Source organism: Theropithecus gelada, chromosome 13 (genome assembly GCF_003255815.1).
Source record: "Theropithecus gelada isolate Dixy chromosome 13, Tgel_1.0, whole genome shotgun sequence".
NCBI classification, from domain to species: Eukaryota; Metazoa; Chordata; class Mammalia; order Primates; family Cercopithecidae; genus Theropithecus; species Theropithecus gelada.
This window is the reverse complement of record NC_037681.1, coordinates 52415598-52443369: the sequence shown is the minus strand read 5'-3', so window position 1 is coordinate 52443369 and position 27772 is coordinate 52415598. Positions and strand designations below refer to the sequence as shown.

The 27772-nt window shown below is 44.3% G+C and overlaps 2 protein-coding genes across 7 annotated transcripts in view; both read left to right on the top strand.

The window, feature by feature from the left end:
• DPY30 (dpy-30, histone methyltransferase complex regulatory subunit) lies at positions 1-26241 on the top strand. Of its 4 annotated transcripts, XM_025355010.1 has the most exons (7): positions 27-103; positions 344-415; positions 510-557; positions 10256-10398; positions 16469-16600; positions 16802-16854; positions 19171-19487. In XM_025355010.1, exons 2-6 carry the CDS (start codon positions 380-382, stop codon positions 16803-16805), a joined length of 363 nt encoding a protein of 120 aa, XP_025210795.1. In that variant the 5' UTR covers positions 27-103; positions 344-379; the 3' UTR covers positions 16806-16854; positions 19171-19487. The 4 variants fall into 4 exon arrangements, with proteins under 4 accessions (XP_025210799.1, XP_025210797.1, XP_025210796.1 ...); XM_025355014.1 differs by lacking the exons at positions 16469-16600; positions 19171-19487 and adding an exon at positions 25844-26241 and having other exon boundaries at positions 1-103; XM_025355012.1 differs by lacking the exons at positions 16469-16600; positions 16802-16854; positions 19171-19487 and adding an exon at positions 16027-16390 and having other exon boundaries at positions 1-243.
• A 599-nt stretch (positions 26242-26840) lies between these two features.
• The window catches only part of MEMO1 (mediator of cell motility 1), a 145344-nt gene continuing 144412 nt past the window's right edge, over positions 26841-27772 (top strand). The window contains exons 1-2 of one of the 3 annotated variants that reach the window (XM_025354545.1): positions 26841-26952; positions 27626-27703. In XM_025354545.1, coding sequence (XP_025210330.1) covers positions 27643-27703 — 61 coding nt within the window. In that variant the 5' untranslated portion in view covers positions 26841-26952; positions 27626-27642. Of the gene's footprint in view, positions 26953-27228; positions 27704-27772 lie in introns of those variants that run through there. The other 2 variants (XM_025354548.1, XM_025354547.1) reach the window with 2 other exon arrangements.

The window sequence follows — 27772 nt, the reverse complement described above, 5'->3', positions numbered from 1 at the left end:
GGCGCGGCAGTCGTGCGACAGCCGTCACTTACGGCCTGAGCTGTTGGTGCTGGGAGTTGGTGGCGCGGTGCAGGGCTCCTAAGAACGAACGGCTTGGGCGCGGGTAATCAGCTTCCTTTCCCCCAGTTTCTCACTCATTCTAGGTACTTGGAACTGTCGTAGAGTTTCCAGACCCCACGTAGGCGCCCAGTTGTGGACTGTCCCACTCTGCCGCTCTACTGCTCGGGGTGCTCCCGCGCCCAGGTGGGGGTGAGGGGCGGGGTCGCGGGCTGGGCTGCACTCCATCCTGGCGTCTTCGTGTTGAAATCTCCCAGGTAACTCGTGGCTCTTCTTGTTTTCCAAGACTGGTATCCGGGGACTGTGACTTGCAGGGTCCGCCATGGAGCCGGAGCAGATGCTGGAGGGACAAACGCAGGTATCAGGAGGCCCTGAATTCAGGGTGGCAGTGTTCAGAGAGGCAGCGAGAAAGGGGGGACTTTTATCTCTGTGACCGGTGTTTTGTTTTCTAGGTTGCAGAAAATCCTCACTCTGAGTATGGTCTCACAGACAACGTTGAGGTAACTCGCCCAGTTCCTATGCCTCATCTGTGTTGTCTCTTGCGAGCTGGAGAAAACTTGGAATCTGCTTTTACTAGGTTACTATGCACAAGGGAAAACTTTGTTATCGTGAACTGAATGGTATCAAGTTATGGGTAGCTTGTTTTATTAGTACTAATGCTTCTTGGTGTGCAGACATACAAATTAGGTTTGAGCCAAAGGATTGAATTTTTATTATGAAACACATTCTTGAGGGATACTGTCTAAATCATTTTGCTTGGTGGCTTTTAATCGATCTTTTGGGATGTTGCTACGTAAAAATCGCATATTAAAATTAAGAAACCCTTCGTTGGGCACGGTGGCCCACGCCTGTAATCCCAGCACTTTGGGAGGCCGAGGCTGGTGGATCACCTGAGGTCAGGAGTTCCAAACCAGCCTGACCAGCGTGGTGAAACCCCGTCTCTAATATAAAAATTAGCCAGGCATGATGGTGGATGGCTGTAATCCCAGCTATTCGGGTGGCTGAGGCCAGAGAATCGCTTGAATCTGGAAAACTGAGGTTGCAGTGAGCTGAGATCGCGCCACTGCACTACAGCCTGGGCGACAGAGTGAGACTCCGTCTCAAAAAAAAAAAAAAGAAAAGAAAAAAAAGTAAAAAATAAAATTAGGAAATCTGTTGGTCTTTGTAGCAGAATAGTGTGCTGGAGGAGTCAACATTTAATAAGTATTTATTTCTTTTTAGAGTTCAGTAACTCCTGGGCTGAAGTGAGAGGATTGCTGGAGCTGGGGAGGTCGAGGCTGCAGTGAGCTATGATCGCACCACTGCACTCCAGCCTGGGTGTCAGCACGTGACCCTGTCCCTCTTCCCTTCTCCCCGCCCCCCCCCCCCCAAAAATAAGGCCGGACGCAGTGGTTTACCCCTGTAATCCCAGCACTTTGAGGGCCAGTGCGAGCTGATTACCTGAGGTCAGGAGTTCCAGACCAGCCTGGCCAACATGGTGAAACCTCGTCTCTACTAATCCCAGCTACTCGGAAGGCTGAGGCAGGAGAATCACGAATCGCTTGAACCCGAGATCATGCCACTGTACTCCATCCTGGGCGACAGAGCGAGATTTTGTCTTAAAAAAAAAAAAAAATTAGTAATACAACTTAATTCTACTGCAAAAATGTCAACCTGCCTAGGTTGAAAATACGGTTCCCAACATACTTTCTGGTGACCTTGAACAAGTTACTGAACTTCTCTGAGCCTTATGGGGCTGAAGATACAGGCAAATTGCTTAAGAGTGTGTGTGGCACATAGTAAAAGATTAGAAATTTTTTGTTTTGTTTTTGTTTTGTTTTGTTTTGTTTTGTTTGAAACGGAGTCTCACTCTGTTGCCCAGGCTGGAGTGCAGTGGCAAGATCTCGGCTCACTGCAAGCCCCGCCTCCCGGGTTCACGCCCTTCTCCTGCCTCAGCCTCCCAAGTAGCTGGGACTACAGGTACCCACCACCATGCCCGGCTAATTTTTTGTATTTTTTTTTAGTAGAGACGGGGTTTCACTGTGTTAGCCAGATGGTCTCTATCTCTTGACCTCGTGATCTGCCCACCTTGGCCTCCCAAAGTGCTGGGATTATAGGTGTGAGCCATCGTGCCTGGCCAAGGCTAGAAAAAATATTAACAGCTATTACTATTATTACTGTGGTTAGAAATGCTTTTATTCTCATTTATCCAAACTGAATCACACGTCTTGTTTTTTAATGAAGCATACAGTCCAGGTATGGTGGCTCACACCTGTAATCCCAGCACTTTGGGAGTCTGAGGTGGGTGGATCACTTGAGATGAGGATTTCAAGCCTGGCCAACATGGTGAAAGCCCATCTGTACTAAAAATACAAAAATTAGCCAGGCGTGGTGGCGAGCCCCTGTAATCCCAGCTACTCAGGAGGCTGAGGCAGGAGAATTGTTTGAACCCCGGAGGCAGAGTTGCAGTGAGCCGAGATCGTGCCACTGTACTCCAGCCTGGGCGACAGAGTGAGACTCCATCTCAAAAATAAAAAAGTTGGCTGGGCATGGTGGCTGGTAAACCGCTTCAGCTCAGGAGTTTGAAACCAGCCTACAAACCCTGTCTCTACAAAAAAAAAAAAAAGAAAAATTAGCTGAGTGTGACGGTAGGTGCCTACAGTCCCAGCTACTTGGGAGACTGAAGCAGGAGGATCACTTGAGCCCAGGAGGCCGAAGCTGCAGTGAGCCCTAATTGCACCAGTGCACACCATCCTGAGTGAGAGAGCAAAACCTTGTCTCAAAAGCAAAAAAAAAAAGTCACTTTAAAGATATTTAAACAGTACAAAAAAAGGAGAATTTTACATTTATCCACATATTGACCGTTTCTGGAGATCTTCATTCTTTTGTGTAGGTCTAGATTTCCATCTTTCCAAAAGGTATCATTTTCTTCCTGCCCATGCTTCCTTGAACATTTCTTGTAGTTCACTTCTGCTGATAAGAAATTTTTTCAGCTTCTGAATGTCTGAAAAAGTCATTATTTTGCCCTTGTTTTTAGAAGATATTTTTGTTAGTTGTAGATTGCTTCACGATCTTCTAGCAGACATTGTTTCTGAAAAGAAGCTTGCTATCGTTCCTATCTTTGCTCCTCAATAATGTCTTCTTGCTACTTTTGAGATTTTCTTTATATCAGTGTTTTAAAGTTATTTGGTTGTGGTGTGTCTTGGTGTAGTTTTTTTCTTTTCTTTTCTTTTTTTTTTTTTGTGATGGAGTCTCGCTCTGTCGCCCAGGCTGGAGTGCAGTGGTGTGGTCTCGGCTCACTGCAAACTCTGCCTCCTGGGTTCACACCATTCTCCTGCCTCAGCCTCCCAAGTAGGTGGGACTACAGGCACGCCCAGCTAATTTTTTTTGTATTTTTAGTAGAGGAGGTTTCACTGTGTTAGCCAGGATGATCTAGATCTCCTGACCTCGTGATGCGCCAACCTCAGCCTCCCAAAGTGCTGGGATTATAGGTGTGAGCCGCCGTGCTCGGCCAGTGTTTTTCTTTTAATGCTTCTGCTTAGGATTCATTGAGCTTCTTGGATCTGTGGTTTAGAATTTTCATCAAATTTGGAAGAATTTCAGCCATGATTTAAAAAAAAAATTTTGCCATGGGATGTGACTTATGCCTGTAATCCCAGCCCTTTGGGAGGCCACGGTGGGAGGATTCCTAGAATCTGGGAGTTTAAGACCAGCCTGGGCAACATAGTGAGACCCCATCTAAAAAAAAAAAAAAAGAAAAGCGTGTGCCTATAGTCCCAGCTACTCAGGAGATTGAGGTGGGAGGATTGCTTGAGCCTGGGAGGCCAAGGCTGGAGTGAACCAAGATCATGCCAATGCACTGCAGGGTGGGTGACAGAGTGAGACGCTGTCTCAAAAAAAAAAAAAAAAGAAAAAAAAAAGACCAGTTTACCTAACTTTTTTTCTTTTTCTTTTTTTTTTTTCTCGAGGCTGAGTCTTGCTCTATCTCCAGGTTGGAGTGCAATGGCGCGATCTCGACTTAGTGTAACCTCTGCCGCCCGGGTTGAAGTGATTCTCATGTCTCAGCCTCCTAAGTAGCTGGGATTACAGGCACCCACTACCATTCCCAGCTAATTTTTGTATTTTTAGTTGAGGCGGGGTTTCACTGTGTTGGTCAGGCTGGTCTCAAACTGCTGACCTTAAGTGATCTGCCCGCCTCAGCCTCCCAAAGTGCTGGGATTACAGGTGTGAGCCACTGCACCTGGCCTACTTATGCTTTTTTCTGTTGTGAACATATAGAATATATTATACATGGTTTTTTTTTTTTTTTCTTTTAATGAGACAAAGTCTTGCTCTGTCGCCAGGCTGGTGTGCAGTGGCGCAATCTCGGCTCACTACAATCTCCGCCTCCCGGGTTCAAGCGATTCCCCTGCCTCAGCTTCCCAAGTAGCTGGGAGCTACCACGCCTGGCTAATTTTTTGTATTTTAGTAGAGGTGAGGTTTCACTATGTTGGCCAGGATGGTCTTGATCTCCTGACCTCGTGATCCACCTGCCTGAGCCTCCCAAAGTGCTGGGATTACAGGTGTGAGCCACTGTTCCCGGCCAAATGTATTTATTTATTTATTTGTTTGTTTTTAAGACCGAGTCTTTTTTTTTCTTTTTTTTTTTTTAATTATTATACTTTAAGTTCTAGGGTACATGTGCACAACGTGTAGGTTTGTTACATTAAGACCGAGTCTTGCTCTTTCACCCAGGCTGGGATACAGTGGCATGATCATAGCTCACTGTAGTCTCAAACTCCTGGTCTTAAGTGATCCTCCCACCTCAGCCTCCTGAGTAGTTGGGACTAGAGGTATGTGCCGCCACGTCCGGCGGGAATACATTATAATTTTTTTTTTTTTTGAGATGGAGTCTCACTCTGTCACTCAGGCTGGAGTGTAGTGGCGCGCTCTCGGCTCTCTGCAACCTCTGCCCCCCGGGTGCAAGTGTTTCACCTTTTTTTTTTTTTATTTTTTGAGATGGAGTTTTGCTCTTGTCGCCTAGGCTGGAAGTGGCGCAATCTTGGGTCAGTGCAACCTCCACCTCCTGGGTTCAAGTGATTCTCCTGCCTCAGCCTCCCGAGTAGCTGGAATTACCGGCGTGTGCCACCATGCCTGCCTAATTTTTGTATTTTCAGTAGAGACGGGGTTTTACCGCATTGGCCAGGATGGTCTCAAACTCCTGACCTAAGGTGATCCACCTGCCTTGGCCTCCCAAAGTGCTGGGATTACATGTGTGAGCCACCACAGCTGGCGTATTATGAGATTTTCTCCCCCTGTGTCACTGGAACACAAACTGTTTCCAGCTTGTGTGAGCTGCAAGGATTGTTCCTCCTGGTGTAATATAGTTTAGATATTTGTCCCTTCCAAGTCTCATGTTGAAATGTGACCCCCAGTGTTGGAAGTGGGGCCTAGTGGGAGGTGTTTGGGTCATGGGGGCAGATCCCTCATGACTGGCATGGTGCCATCTTTTGGTAATGAGTCAGTTCTTACTCTATTAGTTACCATGAGATCTGATTGTTAAAGAGCCTGGCACCTACTCCTTTCTCTCTTGCTCCCTCTCGTTATGTGACACACCAGTTCCCCTTCCGTCTCTGTCACGATTCATTGCTCCCTGAAGCCCTCACCAGAAGCAGATGCTGGTGCCATGCTTGTGTAGCTTGCAGAACTGTGGCCAAATAAACCTCTCTTCTTTATAAATTACCCACCCTCAGGTATTTCTTTATAGCAATGCAAATGGACTAACACAAGATGGTTATTTCCCTGGCCTTGGGTAGTTGACTTATAACCATCTATTGATAAGTATTCACCTGAAGACTGGAAGGCAATATCTTTAGTCTTTTTCTGTGCAGTTCTTGTCTCCACGCACCTTTCTTCTCTTCAGTGCTCTGCCTTGCAAATTTTAGTTGTTTTGGTCTCCCAGAATTTTCAACTCTGTCTTCTCAACTCAGGGAGACTACTAGGCTCTGTTCACATTCTCTCTCCCTATACTGCATCCTGTAAGTTCTCCAGGCAGAAAGCAGGAAGCTGGGACAGTCATAGTTAGTACTCACCTCATTTCTTCCCTTTTTGTGATCACTGTTCTACACTGTCTTACCAGCTCATTGTTTGTTTGTGGTAGTTTGGATATATCTATTTTTAGATTAGTTCAAGATTTTGACTTAAGTGAAATTGAGCATCACAATTGGCACATAGTAGATAATTCATAAATGTTCAAATGAAATAAATGGGAGGATTTGGTTAAGAAATTTATTACAAGAGTTATAGGAGTTGCTCAGGCATTGCTTTTTTTTTTTTTGTTTTGAGACGGAGTTTTGCTCTTGTTGCCTGGGCTGGAGTGCAATGGCGCGGTCTTGGCTCACCATAACCTCCGCCTCCCACGTTCAAGTGATTCTGCTGCCTTGGCCTCCCAAGTAGCTGGGATTACAGCATGTGCCACCACACCCGGCTTGTTTTGTATTTTTAATAGAGTTGCGTTTTCTCCATGTTGACCAGGTTGTTCTTGAACTCCTGACCTCAGGTGATCTGCCTGCCTTGGCCTCCCAAAGTATTGGGATTACAGGCGTAAGTCACCACAGCCAGCCGCACTGCTCTTTCTTATTGGCTTTCTTATTGTAGGCATTATAATGTCATGTAACTCACAAGTTAAAATATGTTTTTCTTTTTTTGAGATGGAGCCTTGCTCTGTCGCCCAGGCTGGACAGGCGATTCTCCTGCCTCAGCCTCCTGAGTCCTGGGATTACAGGTACATGCCACCACGCCTGGTTAATTTTTGTATTTTTAATAGAGGCGGGGTTACACCATGTTGGTCAGGCTGATCTCGAACTCCTGACCTTGTGATCCACCTGCTTCGGCCTCCTAAAGTGCTGGGATTACAGGCGTGAACCGCTGTGTCCGGCCTAAAATTATTTTCTAAAAAATAGTAACAGGGTCTCACTATGTTGCTCAAGCTGGTTTCAAACTCCTGCGCTCAAGCTCCTGCGCGCAAACTCCTGCCTTGGCGTCCCAAAGTACTGGGATTACAGATGTGAGCCACTGCGCCTGGTCTCGAGTAGTTTTTATTGTATATGTATACTGTGACTGGAAGTTAGGACTGTTTTTAGGAAATACACTGTGAGATTTTGAAGTTTGCCGCATTGTCTTTGTTGTGATCAACGTGAAGTTTTGAACATAGTGGATTTTGATTTAGGGGATGAAAATTCATTTAAGATGATACTGTCAGTTTTCAGAAATAATGAAGTTGTATAGTCTTTTCTGCAATGGAAAGGTGACTTTTACAAAGGCTTAGTTAGAATTTCTGAAGTGATGGTGTGCTAATTATCTGTTGAAATTTACTAATGAAAAATAAAATTTTCAGTCCATGGACAAATAAATAGTATTTTATAGATTAAAAAACTTTGTATTTAATAGAAAATTATCTTTTAATTCCAAAATTAGAATGAAAAATCATAAGCAGAAGTTTTCTGACATAGTTATGGGAAGTGTCTTTGGAAACCATGCTATATATGTTACAGATAATGTGATTAAAGGTTTGTTCTCACTTTTACCAAAATAAAATTAAAAGTAGAAAAAGTTTTCTTTGTCGACTCTTTTATATCTAGTTTGAGTATGATTGAAGCAAAAGTTCATTTAAATGAAAGTGCTCTTAGGAATACTGTTTTGTCCTTTTACAGCCATTTCTTATTTATTTTATTTTATTTTTTTGTCTCTTTCATTTTTATTTTTTTTATTGTTTTGAGATGGAGTCTTGCTCTGTCACCCAGGCTGGAGTGCAGTGGTGCAGTCTGGGCTCACTGCAACCTCCACCTCCCAGGATCAAGCGATTCTCTTGCCTCAGCCTTTCAAGTAGCTGGAATTACAGGTGTGCACCACCACACCTGGCTAATTTTGTAATTTTAGTAGAGATGGGGTTTTACCATGTTGGTCAGGCTGGTCTTGAGCTCCTGGACTCAGCCGATCCCCCTGCTTCGGCCTCCCAAAGTGCTGGTAATACAGCCGTGAGCTACCACATCCAGCCCCCATTTTAAATATCTAAAATTTTTTTTAAAAAGCAACTTTTTTTTGGAGACGGAGTCCCACTCTGTCGCCCAGGCTGGAGTGCAATGGCCCGATCTCAGCTCACTGCAAGCTCCGCCTCCCGGGTTCAAGTGATTCTCCTGCCTCAGCCTCCTGAGTAGCTGGTATTACAGGCACGCACTACTACACCTGGCTAATTTTTGTATTTTTAGTAGAGACGGGGTTTCACCATGTTGGTCATGCTGGTGTTGAACTCCTGACCGCGGGATCCACCTGCTTGGGCCTCCCCAAGTGCTGGGATTACAGGCATGAGCCACTGTGCCCGGCCTTTTTTTCCCCCTTTTTGAGACGGAATCTTGCTGTGTTACCCAGGCTGCAGTGCAGTGGCATGACTTCAACTCACTGCAACCTCTGCCTCCCGGGTACAAGTGATTTTCTTGCTTCAGCTTCCTAAGTAGCTGGGATTACAGGTGTGCACCACCATGCCTGTCTAGTTCTTTTTTATTTTATTTTTTTGAGACGGAGTCTTTCTCTGTCGCCCATGCTGGAGTGCAGTGGTGTGATCTCGGCTCATTGCAAACTTCACCTCCTGGGTTCAAGCAATTCTTCTGCCTCAGCCTCCCGAGTAACTGGGAGTACAGGTGCCCACTACCACGCCCGGCTAATTTTTGTATTATTAGTAGAGACGGGGTTTCGCCATATTGGTCAGGCTGTCTTGAACTCCTGAGTCGTGGTCGGCCTGCCTTGGCCTTCGAAAGTGCTGGGATTACAGGTGTCAGCCACCGCGCAGGCCGCAAAATACTTTAATACATTAGTTTTAAAAATGTGAGTGTGACGGAGGCAATAAGTTACTTTTTAATGCTCTGAATGTTAGCCCGAATTTATTTGATAGCTCCAAAATTTGAGGGTTGTGAAGAAGAAAATATTATTTTTTAAACTTCATTTATTTTTAATTATAATTAATAATTGGTTTTTAGTGTTACCTGTCTGAATGGGGAAAACTTCATTCATTTAAATGTGACACGAATGATTTTTTTGTTAATAATTTTCTTCATTTTGGGGTTGTTATTTACATAATGTATTTTCTTAAACCTGTTCATTTTTTAAAATCATGGATTTATTTATTTGTTTATGTAGAGACAGGGCCTTGCTTTGTCGATCAGGCTGGAGTGCAGTGGCATGATCTCATCTCACTGCAACCTCCACCTCTAGAGCTCAAGTGATCCTCCCACCCCAGGCTCCTGAGTAGCTGGGGCTACAGACACGCACTACCACGCCTGGCTCAATTTTTGTGTTTTTTTGAGACGGAGTCTCGCTCTGTCACCCAGGCTGGAGTGAAATGGCGTGATCTCGGCTCACTGCAAGCTCCGCCTCCCGGGTTCACGCCATTCTCCCGCCTCAGCCTCCTGAGTAGCTGGGACTACAGGCGCCTGCCACTACGCCCGGCTAATTTTTTGTATTTTTAGTAGAGACGGGGTTTCACCGTGTTAGCCAGGATGATCTCGATCTCCTGATCTCGTGATCTGCCCACCTTGGCCTCCCAAAGTGCTGGGATTACAGGCGTGATCCCCCATGCCCGGCCTGATTTTTGTATTTTTGGTAAAGACTGGATTTTGCAGTTGCCTGGGCTGGATGTATTTCTTTAAAAAATAAACATAAAGGGAAAAGCATTCTCATCGTGATAAATAGAGGGTAACCATAAAAATGACAACAGTGAATACAAGACAATGGTAATAAATTTTAGCTCTATTCTCTTGAGTGTATAAGCCTTGGACCCTGAAGCTTGCTGTCTCTGCTGTGACCAGCTTTCTTACTATGATTTGGTGCTGTTTGGTGTCACGTCCAGTTTTTTTTGGGAACACACTCTAAGAAGATACTTACATGAAAAAGAGAAAAAAGGATTTGTGTTTACTCCTACAAAGTCAGAAGGAAAGGGAGAAAGAGTAGGATCTTGAGACATGACATTAGAAGAATGAGATAATGTGGTGCTTTTGGAGAGAAAGAGCTTGAGTGAGATTGAAAGATGGGTCTGAATTTATTTTGGGCAGAGAAGTTTGTGGTCTAGTACCATCTTTCTAGTCATTGATTTGCCTTTTCTATTAGTGTCATATTTCCATTAGTTTTGTTTAGCACTCAAAATAACATTTATTTGAAATGTTCATGTACTTTTTTTTGAATTCACTAGAGGATAGTAGAAAATGAGAAGATTAATGCAGAAAAGTCATCAAAGCAGAAGGTAGATCTCCAGTCTTTGCCAACTCGTGCCTACCTGGATCAGACAGTTGTGCCTATCTTATTACAGGGACTTGCTGTGCTTGCAAAGGAAAGGTAAGATAATTGTGTCCACAAATGGAGTTAGTAAAGAAAGCAAAATAGATTCCCCTATATGAAATATCATTAGTTATGTATAGCAACTTTTTTGTGTGATTTATGGATGTTAAAGTTTTTAAGAAAGTACTCAGCCATAATCTCATAATTCAGACATTTAAATTTTTTCCCACCAGTCTTAGATCATATGCATATTTGTAAAGATTTGTGATCATGATATACATGTAATTTTGAATCTTCTTTTTACTTATTGTGACATAACATTTTTCTATGTCTCTCCATAGTCTTCATGATTATAATTTTTTATTATTATTGTTATTTTGAGACAGAGTCTTACTCTGTTGCCCAGGCTGGAGTACAGTGGTGTGATCTCTGTTCACTGCAACCTGTGCCTCCTGGTTTCAAGTGATTCTTGTGTCTCAGCCTCCTGGGTAGCTGGGATTACAGGTGTGTGCCACTATGCCTGGCTAATTTTTTTATTTTTCGTAAAGATGGAGTTTCACCATGTTGGCCAGGCTGGTCTTGAACTCCTGACCTCAAGTGATCTGCCCGCCTCAGCCTCCCAAAGTGCTGGCATTACAGGCATGAGCCACTGCGCCTGGCCTATTATTATTATTTTTTGAGATAGAATCTTGCTCTCTGTCCCTGGCTGGAGTGCAGTGGTGCAGCCCTGGCTCACTGCAACTTCCACCTCGCGGGATTCAAGCGATTCTCCTACCGCAGTCTCCCGAGTAGCTGGGATTACAGGCACCTGCCACCATGCCTGGCTGGTTATTGTATTTTTAGTAGAGACAGGGTTTGGAGTCTCGCTCTGTCGCCAGGCTGGAGTGCAGTGGCGCGATCTTGGCTCACTGCAACCTCCACCTCATGGGTTCAAGCGATTCTGCCTTAGCTTCCTGAGCAGCTCAGGCACCCAGTACCACGCCTGGTTAGGTTTTATATTTTTAGCAGTGATAGAGTTTCACTGTGTTGGCCAGAATGATCTCGATCTTTTGACCTTGTGATCTGCCCATCTCGGCCTCCCAAAGTGCTGGGATTACAGGAGTGAGCCACTGAGCCTGGCCTTAAATTTTCTTAGTAGTAAGAGTACAATTATTTCTCTTTCTTTAACATATTTTCCCCAGTATTTCTCATCTAAATTCTTTTTTGTGTAAGCAAATCTAATAAGAAAATTGGTTTTGCAAGTTAGATTAGTCAACATTTATTAGGTGCATATTCTGTTTTATTCAAAGAATAATAATAAACATTATAATAGCAAACTGACATAACTTGATAAAGAACTTGATGGAACTATGTCTCATCTCAGCCAGGTGTGGTGGTGTATGCCTTAACCCGCACTGCTTGGGAGGCCGAGGTGGGAGGATTGCTTGGGCTTGGGCCCAGGAGTTTGAGGCTGCAGTGAGCTGTGATTGCACCACTGCACTCCAGCCTGGGTGACAGAGTGAGACCCTGCCTCAGAAAAAAAAAAAAAAAGGAAATATATCTTTTCTTATAGTAAAAGTGAGTTATTAACTTAGAATAATTTGTTTATATAAAAATTATATGAATGAGCAGTAAATATTTGTTTTTGATGGCTATATTTGTAAATTACTATTTATTTATGACTGTGAGCTATATCTTGGCTCTACTATCAACAATTAAAATATGGGTGTCTTGGCTGGTCTGAAGGTAGTGAGTTAACTCGATTGTTGATAGTCTTACAGATCAAGCTCCTTATTCTGCTACTTTTTTTTTTTTTTTTTTTTTTGAGACAGAGTTTTGTACTTGTCACCCAGGGCTGGAATGCAGTGGCATGATCTCGGGTCACTGCAACCTCCACCTCCTGGGTTCAAGCATTTCTCTTGCCTCAGCCTCCTGAGTAGCTGGGATTACAGGTGCCTGTCAGCACACCCAGCTAATTTTTGTATTTTTAGTAGAGATGGGGTTTCACCATGTTGGCCAGGCTGGTCTCGAACTCCTGACCTCAGGTGATCCACTGCGCCTAGCCTGTTTTTTTTTTGTTTTTTGTTTTTTTTGAGACAGAGTCTTTGTTGCCCAGGCTCGAATGCAGTGGCACAATCTCAGGTCACTGCAGTCTCTGATTCCCAGTTCAAATGATTTTCCTGCCTCCCGAATAGCTGGGACTACAGGTGTGTGTCACCACACGTGACTAATTTTTGTATTTTCAGTAGAGACGGGGTTTCAACATGTTGGCCAGGCTGGTCTCTAACTCCTGACCCCAGGTGATCTGCCCTCATTGGCCTCCCAAACTGCTGGGATTATAGGCGTGAGCCACCGCGCCTGGCCCTTACTCCCCTATTCTACTCCTTCCCTGCCTTCTCGCTACTGCACTTGACTAGTCTTAAAAAAAAAAAAAAGGAAAAAAAGGAAAAAAAAAATGGTATCTTTTCTATTTTTTTGTTTTTCCTCTAGGGAAGACTAATATATTAGAAATTTAAAATATTACTGTATTTATTTATTTTTTGAGACAGAGTCTTGCTAGGTTGCCCAGGCTGGAGTGCAGTGGCACAATGTTGGCTCATTGCAACCTTTGCCTCCTGAGTTCAAGCAATTCTTCTGCCTCAGCCTCCAGAGTAGCTAGAACTACCGGCGCCTGCCATCACGCCTGGCTAATTTTTGTATTTTTAGTAGAGATGTGGTTTTACCATGTTGATCAGGCTGGTCTGGAACTCCTGACTTCAGGTGATCCACCTGCCTCGGCCTCCCGAAGTGTTGGGATTACAGGCATGAACCATTACGCCTGGCCTCCAAATATTACTTTAAATGCTAGAAAAACATTTGAAGAAATTTTTAAGTTCAAGCTCCTAAATACATTAAAATTTTTTCTTTTATTGTTAATTTTTTTGAGACAGGGTCTCGCTCTGTCATCCAGGCTGAAGTGCAGTGGCGAGATCACCACTCACTGCAGCCTCAGCCTTCTGGGCTTAAGCAATCCTCTCACCTCCGCCTCCTGAGTAGGTGGGACTACAGGCGTGTGCCACTATGCCAGACTAATTTTTAAGCTTTTTTGAAGAGTTGGGGTCTTACTATCTTGCCCAGGCTTGGAAGTGATCCTCCTTGGACTCCCAAAATCCTGGGATTACAGGCGTGAGCTACTGCACCTGGCCAGTAAATATATTTTTTGTAAAAAAAAAAAAATTTCTTTTTTTTTTTGACATGGAGTCTTGTTCTGTTGCCCCAGCTGGAATACAGTGGGGACAATCATGCCTTACTGCAGCCTCAAACTCCCAAGCTCAAGCGATCTTTCCACCTAATGCTCCTGAGTAGCTGTGACTACAGGTGTGTGCCACCGTGCCTGGCTGATTTTTTGTATTTTCTGTAGAGACAGGGTTTCGTCATGTTGCCCAGGTTGATTCTGAACTCTTGGGCTCAAGCTGTCTGCCCGCCTTGGCCTTCCAAAGTGTGAGGATTATGAGCGTGAGCCACCATGCCCAGCCCAAGTATGTTTTTGTTTCAAGATGGAGTCTTGTTCTGTTGCGGCAGGCTGGAGTGCAGTGGCTTGATCTTGGCTCACTGCAACCTCTGTCTTTGGGGTTCAAGTGATTCTCATGCCTCATCCTCCCTAGTAGCTGGGACTACAGGCATGCACCACAATGCCCGGCTAATTTTTTGTATTTTTAGTGGAGACAGGGTTTCACCATGGTGGCCAGGCTGGTCTCGAACTCCTGACCTTGTGATCTGCCTGCCTTGACCGCCTAAAGTGCCAGGATTACAGGTGTGAGCCACCGCTGTACCCGGTCAAATACATTGTGTGTTTTTTTTTTTTTTTTTGAGACAGAGTCTTGCTCTGTTGCCCAGGCTGGAGCACAGTGGTGCGATCTCGGCTCACTGCAACCTCCACCTCCCGGGTTCAAGTGATTCTCCTGCCTCAACCTCCTGAGTAGCTGGGATTACAGGTGCGCACCACCACGACCGGCTAATTTTTGTATTTTTCGTAGAGACGGAGTTTCACCATGTTGGTCAGGATTGTCTCAAACTCCTGACCTCGTGATCCACCCGCCTCGGCTTCCCAAAGTGCTGGGATTACAGGCATGAGCCACTGCGCCTGGCCCCAAATACATTTTTTAAGTAAAGAGTTCTGGTAAAATAATTCATCATGTGAACCCTAAATACTACGTGAAAAATCTTGTCTATTTGTAGATAGCTCTTAGGGCTGTTTAAAGTGCTCTGGGAATGTTTTGAGATTATTGTAAACACATTTTCTTCTTTTTTTTTTTTTTTTTTTGTTTTTTGAGACGGAGTCTTGCTCTGTGGCCCAGGCTGGAGTGTAGTGGCCAGATCGCAGCTCACTGCAAGCTCCGCCTCCCGGGTTCACGCCATTCTCCTGCCTCAGCCTCCCGAGTAGCTGGGACTACAGACGCCCGCCTGCCACCTCGCCTGGCTAATTTTTTTATTTTTGTATTTTTTAGTAGAGACGGGGTTTCACCATGTTAGCCAGGATGCTCTCGATCTCCTGACCTTGTGATCCGCCCGTCTCGGCCTCCCAAAGTGCTGGGATTACAGGCTTGAGCCACCGTGCCCGGCCTTGTAAACACATTTTCAATATGCCTTTTCATAGTAGAGTTGAAAATAGATGTCTCCCCAGTTTTTCATCTTTGGACTTGTATTCTCAGCAAGAATAATTTACATAGAAGTGTTAATATGGGCCGGGTGCGGTGGCTCAAGCCTGTAATCCCAGCACTTTGGGAGGCCGAGACGGGCGGATCACGAGGTCAGGAGATCGAGACCATCTGGCTAACATGGTGAAACCCCGTCTCTACTAAAAAATACAAAAAACTAGCCGGGCGAGGTGGCAGGTGCCTGTAGTCCCAGCTACTCGGGAGGCTGAGACAGGAGAATGGCGTGAACCCAGGAGGCAGAGCTTGCAGTGAGCTGAGATCCGGCCACTGCATCCCAGCCTGGGTGACAGAACGAGACTCCGTCTAAAAAAAAAAAAAAAGTGTTAATATGAAATATCTCCTCTTAGTTTTATAGATGTGTTTATCTTCTTAGGTGCACTGTAGTTGTATTAAATAGTATTAGAATTATTTATTTTAAGTATTTGAAGAAAGAAAGAAGTAGCTTTTAGAAAAGAAACATAACCTACTTATCTGTATTAGTGTTGCTTCTTTGACTAGTCACTTGAGTTCATCTACATGTCTTAGTGATGCTACATCCACTGTCCTATATTATTTTTGTTCTTTTATTGAAGGATATTACACAGAATATTACACATATCATAGGTATACAGCTTGATGAATTTTCACAAACTAAACATACCTGTGTAGCTTGCAGTCAGATCAAGAAACTGAATACTGCCAGCATCTCAGAAGCCATCCATGTGACCCCTTCAAGTCATTATTCTCTTTGGGGTAATGATCATCCCATTGTCAATACATTTTTAAAACATGTTTTAAAATTGAGTTCATAACTAGATTTAAGCCATACAAAAATTTCAGTCTCATTAAACTATTTTGTTGGCTAATTAATTTGCTTGCTTATCTCATTTATTTTATTTACTACAAATGTCCTTTGACTGTGAAATGAAAATTAAACTTAAAAAGATGAGTTTTCATTATGGAACAATATGTTTAAATTAACACATCTAGGAAATATATTTCTAAACTTTGGATTTCTTTTCCCTTACAGACCACCAAATCCCATTGAATTTCTAGCATCTTATCTTTTAAAAAACAAGGCACAGTTTGAAGATCGAAACTGACTTAATGGGAAGAACAGAAAAATTTAGTTGCTACTGTAGATTTACATGATTAAGAGGCAGCTTTAATTGCCATGATTATCCCCCCTTTTTGGATGTATAAGAACCTTCCGGACAACAGAACCTATTTCTGGAATTGCAGAAGAGAACATATTTCCCTTATTTTGATTTAATCACCATAAACCATACCTATTTAATGAGTGTATTCTGTGCAATTTTTTCTCAGATTGTCTTTAACTTTGTTTTTAAAATGACCTTCAAAATAAACTGTCAAAACACCATTATTTTAAAGTAGTTTTTGTTCTATATGACACATATTTTACATGATTGTTTTATGAATTTCTCTTTTTCTTCTGTCTTCAAATGCTGCAGAGTTTTACAACAGAGAGAAAATACAGCAGTCAAGTATAATGTAAAATATTCAGCCAATTTTTCTCAGCATTGTTTCTGGACCTTTCTGAGGGTGGGATCTGGGCGTCTTCAATGGCTTAACAAGTATCACAGGTGATTCTAATGTACAATAAAGTTGGAGTACTAATAAAAGCATTGCAAAGGGGATACAATATCCTCTAATGTTATCAACATTTATAGTAATAGCTATAATTTATTGCATTCCTACTAAGTTTCAGGCATAGTACATTTTTACTTAAATGATCTCTGATATGGCAGCTCTGCAAAGTAGATATTATTATTCCCATTTTGCAGATGAGGAAACAGACTTGGAGAGGTTAAGTGACATGCTCAAGACAACACTGCTGGTAAGTTTTTGAATGGGAATTCAAATCCGGTTCTACCAATGTGTTGCTGAATTTCATTGCTTCTCTTTGCAATAAAAAGCAGCAGCCAGTTCTTTTTGGGGTCTATTCTCATTGTCCCCTGTGAAGAAATGGAGATGGCTCACTAGCTCAGAAAATAGAGAAACTGCCATAAAAGAGCCAGGAAAAAACATCCACTAGAGCAGTGGTTCTCAAAGAGGAGTGATGATCTCTCCCCACCCCCATTTCCCCCAGAGAACACTTGTTGATGTCTGGACACATTTTGGTTGTCACGACTAGAATCAGGTGGGGTTCTTGAACTCCTGACCTTGTGATCCACCTGCCTTGGCCTCCCAAAATGCTGGGATTACAGGCATGAGCCACCATGCCCAGCTAGGTGGGGTTCTACTGGCATCTAGTGCGTATAGATGCTGTTAAAACATCTTAACAATGAATAGGACAACCTGCATGCCCATCTTCTCCCTCCCCAAGAATTATCTAGCTTAAAATGTCAGTGCCAAAATTGAAAGAAGCCTATTAAAGTCGTATGTCTCCAAGCTAAACCTGTTAAGGCCTTTGCAAAGTTAGAAATTTAATGCTGATTGGCTGGGCGCGGTGGCTCACGCCTGTAATCCCAGCACTTTGGGAGGCCGAGGCGGGTGGATCACAAGGTCAGGAGTTCGAGACCACCCTGGCCAATATGGTGAAACCCTGTCTCTACTAAAATTACAAAAATTAGCTGGGCGTGGTGGCACGCTTCTGTAGTTCCAGCTACTCGGGAGGCTGATCGGGAGGCTGAGGCAGAAGACTTGCTTGAACCTGGGAGGCGGAGGTTGCAGTGAGCCAAGATCGTGCCACTGCACTCCAATCTGGGCAACAGAGTGAGAATCTGTCTCAAAAAAAAAAAATAAAATAAAAATAAATAAATAAATAAATAAATAAATAAATAAATAAATAATGCTGATTAGGTATGCCTTATAGTTTTCTTTAACACAGGAAATACTTATTTTAGTAGAACTGACACTTGTGGGAGGTGCTATGTTTTTGGTTTACATCTGCAGATCTATATATCTGAATAGGAAAAACCTGGACATACTGGGATCTTCTTATATAGTAGTTTTTGTAAGTATTCTATCAAATTTATTTTGGTTATTTGGCTAACTCATAAGTTAATCCACCCAAGTCTTTTTAGTGATTTTTTAACATCTGAGTAGTAATTGGGTAATTTTTTTTTTTTTTTTGAGACAAGGTCTTGCTCTGTCACCCAGGCTTGAGTGCAATGTGATCTTGGCTCACTGCAACCTCCAGCTCGCAGGCTTGATTCTCCTGTATCAGTCTCCTGAGTAGCTGAGATTACAGGTGCACGCCACTGTCCCCAGCAAATTTTTGTATTTTTAGTAAAAATGGTGGCCAGGCTGGTCTTGAACTCCTGACCTCAGGTGATCTGCCCACCTTAGCCTCCCAAAGTTCTGGGATTATGGGTGTGAGCCACCACACCCATAATTGGGTAATCTTATTAAGAGATCATATCTTTAGCAGTGGTTGTTTACCAACGATTCTCATCAGAGCTACTTGGGGGACCTTTCCAAATATAAGTATAAACAATATAAACATAAAAATCAATATAAAAATACAAATTTTGTACATAATATAAGTATTATGTATGTGTTAAGGGGCTTCTAAAGCTGTCACCTGGTGAACATGACCCAATGGGACAGAGCCTTTTTTGTTTTTGTTTTTTGAGATGGAGTCTTGCTCTGTTGCCCAGGTTGGAGTGCAGTGGTACAATCTCGGCTCACTGCAACCTCTGCCTCCTGGGTTCAAGCGATTCTCCTGTCTCAGTCCCCCCAGTAGCTGGGATTACAGGTACGTGCCACCGTGCCCGGCTACTTTTTGTATTTTTAGTAGAGACAGGGTTTTACCATGTTGGCCAGGCTGGTCTTGAACTCTTGACCTCAGGTGATCCGCCCGCCTCAGCCTCCCAAAGTGCTGGGATTATAGGTGTGAGCCACTGTGTCCAGCCTGACAAAAATCTTTAAGGCATTCTGATACCTCTGGTTAAGGACCGATTAGAAGATATTCTAGTTTTGGAAGTGTAAATATGCAATACTTGGTCTAGTGGTAAGGGCTGAGAATAGAAATGTCTTTTTATTAATTTTTTTAGATGGAGTCTCGCTCTGTTGCCCAGGCTGGAGTGCAGTAGCTCATTGCAACCTCCGCCTCCCAGGTTCAAACAATTCTCCTGCCTCAGCCTCCCCAGTAGTTAGGACTTCAGGCGCATGCCACTACACCTGGCTAATTTTTTGTATTTTCCTACAGACGGGGTTTCACCGTGTTGCCCAGGACGGTCGCAAACTCCTGAGCTCCGGCAATCTGTCTGCCTCGGCCTCCCAACGTGCTGGGATTACAGGCATGAGCCACCATGCCTGGCCAATTTTTTTTTTTTTTAAGAAGTGAGGTCTCACTGTGTTGCCCAGATGGTCTCAAACTCCTGACCTCATGTGATTCTGCTGCCTTGGCCTCCCAAAATGGTGGGATTACAGGTGTGCAAGCCACTGTGCCTGGCAAGGAATGTCTTTTCCTGGCAGTCTACGTAATACTTACTTGAGTACTTATGTGCCAGGCAGTATGCTAAATATTTACATGAGTTGTCATTTAATCCTTGAACCTGTGAGGTGGATTTAAGTTTAAAAAATTTATCCCTATTTTTTGTTTATTTTAAAAATCACTTTATCCAGGTATAATTGAACAAAAAGCTGTATATATTTAATATATACAACTTGATTACTTTGGAGATAACTATAGATCACTGAAACCATAACTACCATCAAGGTCATAAACATATTCCTCACCCCTCAAAGTTTGGGGTAGGTTTAATTTTAATTTTAATACGTTATTTATTTAGAGATGAGGTCTTGCTCTGTCACCCAGGTTGGAGTGCAATGGCATGGCCATAGCTTACTGCAACCTTGAAGTCCTAGGCTCAAGTGAGCTTCTTGCCTTAGCCTTCTGAGTAGCTGGGACTATAGGTATACTGCTGAACCTGGCTGATTTTTTTTTTTTATTTTAAGCTTTTGCAGAGACGAGTTCTCATTGTGTTGACCAGGCTAGTCTTGAACTCGAACTCCTGACCTCAAGCTATCTACCTGCCAGAACTTCCCACAGTGCTGGGATTATAGGTGTGAGAGCCACTGCACCCAGCCTATTTATTTGTTTTTGAGACGGGGTCTTGCTCTGTCACCCAGGCTGGAGCCCGGTGGTGAGAGCATAGCTTACTCCTGGGCTCAAGTCATCTTCTCACGTCAGCCTCCTGAGCAGGTGGGACTACAGGTACACACCACCACGCCCAGCTAGTTTAACACTTCATTTATAGATGAAGAAACATTTGAATAATTTCCTTAAGGTTACAGAGGAATTAAGTTTTTGGCAGGGATTCAAACCCATCTCTCTCTCTCTCTATATGTGTGTGTGTGTGTGTGTGTGTTTTTGAGACAGAGTTTCGCTCTTTTTGCCCAGGCTGGAGTGCAATGGCATAATCTCGGCTCACTGCAACCTCTGCCTCTTGGGTTCAAGCAATTCTTCTGCCTCAGCCTCCCTAAAAGCTAGGATTACAGGCGCACACCACCACACCCAGCTAACTTTGTATTTTTAGTAGAGACAGGGTTTCACCATGTTGGCCAGGCTGGTCTTGAACTCCTAACCTCCAGTAATCCACCTGCCTTGGCCTCTCAAAGTGTTGGGATTACAGGCGTGAGCTACCACACCCAGCTGAGAGTTTCTTAAAGAGTGTAGCACAGTAGCTTCAAGAGTTCAGTTTATTCATGGGCATTATTCAGTGTTATTTTACTGAGGGAATGGAGAGCTCCACTTACTCTCATAAATTGGTTAAATGGAAGTCAATTTAGAAAGTTACTACTATATGGCCTGGTGCTGTGGCTCACGCCTGTAATCGCAGCACTTCGGGAAACTGAGGTGGGTGGATCACCTGATGTCAGGAGTTTGAGACCAGCCTGGCCAACATGGTGAAACCCTGCCTCTACCCAAAATACAAAAATTAGCTGGGCGTGGTGGTTGACACCTGTAATCCCAGCTACTCGGGAGGCTGAGGCAGGAGAATTGCTTGAACCCAGGAGGCTGAGGCTGCAGTGAACCGAGATCGCACCACTGCACTCCAGCCTGGGTGACAGAGCGATACTCCGTCCCAAAAAAACAACAACAAAAAAGAAAGTTACTATTATACTTTGGTGTCGTATATTATATGTAACTGGGAAGCATATAAACAGTTCCTAACCTTTGACCATTTAATGCAGATGATGTTTAGTAAATAAATACAAAAATTGAGTAAAACCTACTGTATCCCTTAAGAGTGAGTTCATGAATTACGTTGGTGGGTAGGTTAGTTGGGAGGATCAGTAGAGTGAATCAGGAATAGATTCCTGGAGGAAATAGAAACCTTGAATTGAAAAAAAAAAAAAAAGGGAGAAGAGTGGGTTGGATAGAAGGAGATCATCTACCTAGTTCTGATGCACCTAAAGGAAGAATATTGAACTTTTATTTGAACGTCATTTAGGAGAAGGTACAGTGGGATTTTAAGATGGATAACTTCCTGTTAGAAGTGACAGAATTGTTTTAGGAGGAGCATACAAAACTGTAGCCAGGTATTTTCCTGGACTGGATTCCAAAATGGCATTAACAATTGGAGGCCTGATGACATATCAGACTGGAAAAATGAGGCACAAAAGATGAACCTGTGAGTGGTTATAACCGAAAATCCACTTATTAAAATACAATCTCTGGGTATAAATTAGCAAAGAAGAAAAGTAATAAAATAGTGGAAAATAGGTCACCAGTGATAAAAGGGGTAGTTGGTAATGAATAATTGTTTTTTAAAAAACCTTGCCAGCCTTTGGCTGGGCATGGTGGCTCACACTTGTAATCCCAGCACTTTGCGAGGCCAAGGCAGGCGGATCACCAGAGGTCAGGAGTTCGAGACCAGCCTGGCCAATATGGTAAAACCCCATCTCTACTAAAAATACAAAAATTAGCCAGGCATGGTGGTGCGTGCCTATAATCCCAGCTACCCGGGAGGCTGAGGCAGGAGAATTGCTGGATCCTGAGAGGCTGTGGAGGCTGCAGTGAGCTGAGATTGTGCCAGTGCACTCCCTGGGGAACAGAGCGAGACCTCCGTCTCAAAACAAAATAAAATAAAACAAAAACAACTTTGCCAGTCTTTAACAAAGCTTTGTGTGTGTTTTTTTTTTTTTTTTTTTTGGAGACAGGGTCTTGCTCTGTCAGCCTGAACTGCAGTGGCACAATCATAGGTCATTGCAGCCTTGAACTCCTGGGCTCAAGCAATCCTCCTGCCTCAGCCTCCTGAGTAGCTCGTAATACAGGGTGCGGTACTACAGGGGCATGACACTATGTCAGGCTAATTTGTTTTATTTTTAGTAGAGATGAGATCTTGCTGTGTTGCCCAGGCTGGTCTTCAAGTCTTGAACTGAAGTGATCCTCCTGCCTTGGCCTCCCCAAATTTTGGGATTATAGATGTGAGCCACTGCGCCTGGCTCCTTATATCTTTTGACTCTGTTATTCCATTTCTGACAATCCTAAATATTAATAAATATGGAAAAAAGGGCCGGGGACAGTGGGTCACGCCTGTAACCCCAGCACTTTGGGAGGCCGAGGCAGGCGGATCGAGGTCAGGAGATCGAGACCATCTGGCTAACACAATGAAACCCTGTCTCTACTAAACATACAAAAAATTAGTCGGGCGTGGTGGCGGGCCCTGTAGTCCCAGCTACTCCGGAGGCTGAGGCAGGAGAATGGCGTGAACCCAGGAGGCGGAGCTTGCAGTGAGCCAAGATCGAGCCACTGCACTCCAGCCTGGGCAATAGAGCGAGACTCTATCTAAAAAAAAAAATAAATAAATAAATATGGAAAAAAGCTCTACATAAAAAATTGTATTACAAAACATTAGAAATGAATAAATTTTTATCTGACAGGAATTATTAAATATCTAATATACTTAGTCCAGTGTTCAGATATACAGTATTTAATAAATGTTGTTTATCAAGTTTGGTTTTCTAAGGTAGACAGAGACAAAGTTGACTGATACTAGGTTAGAACACCAGTTTTGGTTGAAATCAAAAGACCTTCTCTGTGTTAAACTCTTCTCTTGATTTGTTCAAAATGCTGTGTTACTATTGTAAAATATTTTTCTGATCTACAGGGCTTTCAGTGTTAGGGTGCTTCTAAAGCTGTCAGTTGTGGATAAGTAGAATCTAAAAATGGTCAGTTTAATATTGCCGTGTAGATTCAAAATCAAGCCTAAAGATGTAAAAATAGAGGTGTTTTTTTTTTTTGGTATGTAGTATATGTATATGGCACAAAATACAAAAGATACACAAAGACATACATTGGAAAGGTTAAATCCTTTCTCCATCCTTCCACCTCAGCCATCCAGTTACTTCTAGAAGTTATTACCGTGAAGTATTCCGTGCATATGCAAGTATATGAAATTACAAGTATTCATTCCTATACAAATGGAAGCATACTTCTGTAATTTGCTTTTTTCACTTTTTTGAAACTCTTTCCATACTAGTATATAGTCCCATTTAATTCTTCTTCTTCTTTTTTTTTTTTTTTAAAGATAGGGTCTCACTCTGTTGCCCAGCCTGGAGTGCAGTGGTGTGATCATAGCTCATTGCAGTCTCAAACTCCTGGGCTTAAGCAATCTTCCCGCTTCAGCCTTTCAAGTAGCTGAGGCCATAGGCGTGTGCCACTGTGCCTGGCTACGTTTTAAAATTTATTTTTAGTTTTTTTTTTTTTTTGTCTTGCTATGTTGTCCAGGCTGGTCTTGAACTCCTGACCTCAAGTGATCCTCCTGCCTCAACCTTCCAAAGTGCTAGGATTACAGGCATGAGCCACTGTGCCCAGCCACTTCATTCTTTTTAACGGGTGCATATGTATATCCTAGTTTAACAAGTTTCACGTTGATGGACATTGTGGTTGTTTCTAGTTGTTTGCTACTACTGAGTGCTGCAGTAAATATTGGATATGCTGTTTTCTTTCTTTTTTTTTTTTTGAGACAGAGTCTTGCTCTTGTCACCTAGGCTGGAGTGCAACAGCAGGATTTCAGCTCACCACAACCTCTGCCTCCCAGGTTCAAGCGATTCTCCTGCCTCAGCCTCCCGAGTAGCTGGGATTACAGGCACCTGCCACCACGCCTGGCTATTTTTGTATTTTTAGTAGAGACGGGGTTTTGCCGTATTGGCCAGGCTGATCTCAAACTCCTGACCTTGTGATTCGCCTGCCTCAGCATCCCAAAGTTCTGGGATTATAGGCAGGAGCCACCGTGCCTGGCCTTCCTTCTTATTTCTTGAAGTCTTAGCTTCATAAGGATTGGCTGTTAATAAAGGTTTCCTCCTTGCTTCCTACTATGAATAATGCTTATGGAGTGTCAAACGAAAATCACTAGTGGATATAATGGAAATTGTTGATAGTAACATGAGAATTGTACAGTATTGTCAAATAAGCTTCTCCTAAAATACAAAGTATTTGCATTATATTAATTTTCCTTAATTTAGGGGAGGTGAATAAATGAATAGTTTCAACTTCTTTCAAGAGTGTACTTGAGTAAGGTAGCTAGAATAAAGTGGACACGGGGAATAATTGTGCCATATATTGAGAGCATCCTAGAGATAACATAATATCTGCTAACCTTTCAGTTCAGTTGCATTGTGGTCTTTATTCAGTTTGACCAGCAAGAAAATTTCAGTAGAGCATTTTAATAGGGAGAAAGCTGAATTTTAAATTAGATGACTAGTTTGGAATGAGACCTAGAATTGTTGCTAGGAGTAGAGGATAATAATAATAACAAATATTTATAAAGAACAGCTTACGAAGCATTTTAACGTACCTTAATCATTCTCACAGCAAGCCTATGAGTTAGATATTACTCCTGTTTGCATTTCACAGATAACACTGAGGCTAGAAAAGGTTAAAGTACTAGATGCCCGTGGTCACACAGCTGATGAGTGACAGGGCCAGGACTCAAATCTGACTTTCTAATTTGAAGGGCCTGAAATACTAAGCTTTCTTTGTTTAATCATATCCAATTTCTCCGCCCCTTCTTTTCCATAGAAACAAAATCAGCAATAAATAACTACAAGAACCATCATCATATAAACACTTAGGGCAGTTTCCTTTTCTTGAAACTTACAACAAAAAGTTTACATTTCATCAATGATCACTGAGTTTTGGTACTCAGAACAGTATCATGTAATCAGAGCTCCAGCCTTCTTTTTTCTGTTACTTCTAAAAGTAGTGGCTTTGGGCCGGCTGCAGTGGCTCATGCCTGTAATCCCAGCCCTTTGGGAGGCTGAGGCGGGTGGATCACCTGAGGTCAGGAGTTCAAGACCACCCTGGCCAACATAGTGAAACTCCGTCTCTACTAAAAATACAAAAATTAGCTGGGGATGGTGGCGGTCACCTGTAATCCCAGCTACTCTGGAGGCTGAAGCAAGAGAATCGCTTGAACTCAGCAAGTGGAGGTTGCAGTGAGCCGAGATCGAGCCATTGCACTCCAGCCTTGGTGACAGGGCAAGACTGTCTCAAAAAAAAAGAAAAAAGAAAAGAAAGACGTTTTGGCTACATGGTATGTCCATTTTTTGGTTGCGTATGATGTTTTGTGCAAGTTGGTGGAGAGGGTAAAATTTGAGTAAACAAATATACAGTGGAGATTTTAACCTAATTAGAAAAAGGTATGAAAATCAGAAGTGTTCCAGTAATTGACTAGGCTTTAGGACAGGGATACTGCACAAAATCCTTGGGCCCTAAAGTTGGAGAAGATGGAAGGAGGACAGGAAACAGAATAGTGCTTCAAAAAGTAAACTTGAATATTAGACAGCCAGTCATCTACTCTGGAATCTATCAGGGGCTTGTTTAGTATGAAACTCAGATATAATTTTTTTTCTTTTCTTTTTTGAGACAGGGTCTTGCTGCGTACGTTGCCCAGGTTGGAATTCAGTGGCATGATCATGGCTCACTGTAGCCTTGACGTCCTAGGCTCAAGTGATCCTCCTGCCTCCGCCTACCAAGTAGCTAGGACCACAGGCGAAGCCGCCACGCCCGGATAATTAAAAAATAAAAATTTATAGAAACAGGGTTTTCTATGTTCTCCAGGCTGGTCTCGAACTCCTGGCCTCAAGCAATCCTACTGCCTAAGACCCCCAAAGTGCTGGGATTATAGGCAGGAGGTACCATGTCCATGCAGTTACAAACATAGTGTTTGCCCCAAAACTTTCATTGGATGTATGCAACTTTCTCTTCCTCTATTCCTACTTTTGCAATGGTGTACTCTGTAACAATAACATTTCCTCAGAGGTCCAAGATAGCCTCCTTTGCTGTGATTCTTACACAATTGTAAAAAAATTATTTGCTGCTGACATTTATGTGTAATACTGGGATTTATAAGATGACAAGGGTGAAAATAATATTTGTCGTATGCTTACCCTGTCAGGCTATTCACATTCAGCAGCTCTTGTAATCCTAGGTACACTCCTTGAGTGTCCCCATTTTACAGTTGAGGGTAACTGAGGCTAGTTATATCAAGCACTTTAGTTAGCGAGATCAAGACATGCACCTACATAAATATAACATGAAACAAGATAAATGGTTACAGTGTCAAAGCCACCGTTAGGTGGTAAGGGTGACCCTGTGAAGCAAAAACTAGCAGTTGCAGGACCACAGGCACACTTTACCACGTGCCTGCTTCTACAGATGAACTTTCCGGCGTGGCCACCCTAGGAATGAGACCTTGGGGGTGCGAATCCATGAAAGATGCCTGTGTATGTTGGATACCCGCGGGACTGTCCTCGTGGAATGCCGCATCCACGAGCCCTAGGTGCTCTCCATTTGAGGAAGTTGGCTGGGGGAGGGGGCTTGCCTTGCGGCTGCGTCCTGCTCCCCGCGCCCTGCCCCCACCTCCCAGCCTCTGCTGCCGCTAAACCCCGGAGAGCGGAGCGTGCACGTTGAGATTCCTCGGCGGGCTAGGCAGCGGTGCTGGGCATGCTCAGTGGGCAGGACCCGTTAGAGTGGCGAGTAAGGAAGCGTTGGCTCTTCTCGGGTCTGCCTTCCCCGGTTCAGGCCCCGGCCCTGGGCTTTTGTGTGCGCGTAGCTGCAGCCGCCGCTGCCTCCTCGCGGGGCTGCCCGACCCCAGATGCCGTCAGGCCTGTCCAGTTTCCGCCGTTAACCTCGCCGCGCGGCCGGGAGGAGGAGCGGGGCGGGGCCGGCGGCGGGCGGCCGGGCTGGAGGGCCCTGCCGGGGGTGGGGGTGGGTGCGGGGAGCCCCGCGGGGGGTGGGGGGCGGGGGCGGGCGCGGAGTCACGGGGGTGGGGTCACCCGCGGTGGCTCGAGGAGGCCAGCTGGGAGGGGAGGGGGCCGTGAGGGCGGCTTGGCGGAACCAGCCCCGGCTGGGCAGCAGCGGGGACGCCAGGGGCCGGGGCCAGGGCTTTCCGGGCTTCGGTGAGGCCGCCGTGGGCCCCATCTTCCGGCGGTGGCCGGAGTTTGTGGTGATTGTTGCTGCCGCCGCCACCGCCCCGGCTGCCATCTCCTCCTCTTGGGCCGCCGCCTCCTCCTCTTCCTCCTCCTCCTGGGCCGGGCTGATCCCCTCCCCGCTGCCGCCTCCTCCTGGGCTGGGCCCGCGGTGTCTCGTCCCCTCGCGGAGCCGCTCCTGCCGCCGCCGCCGCCTCCTCATTCATCCTCGTGCACCATAGGCGGCACAGGCACCAAGATGTCCAACCGAGTGGTCTGCCGGGAAGCCAGTCACGCCGGGAGCTGGTACACAGCCTCAGGTAGGGCCCCAGGCCGCCGGCCCGCCCGCTGCCGCCGCCGCCTGGCCCCACGCCCGGCCGGCCGAGGTC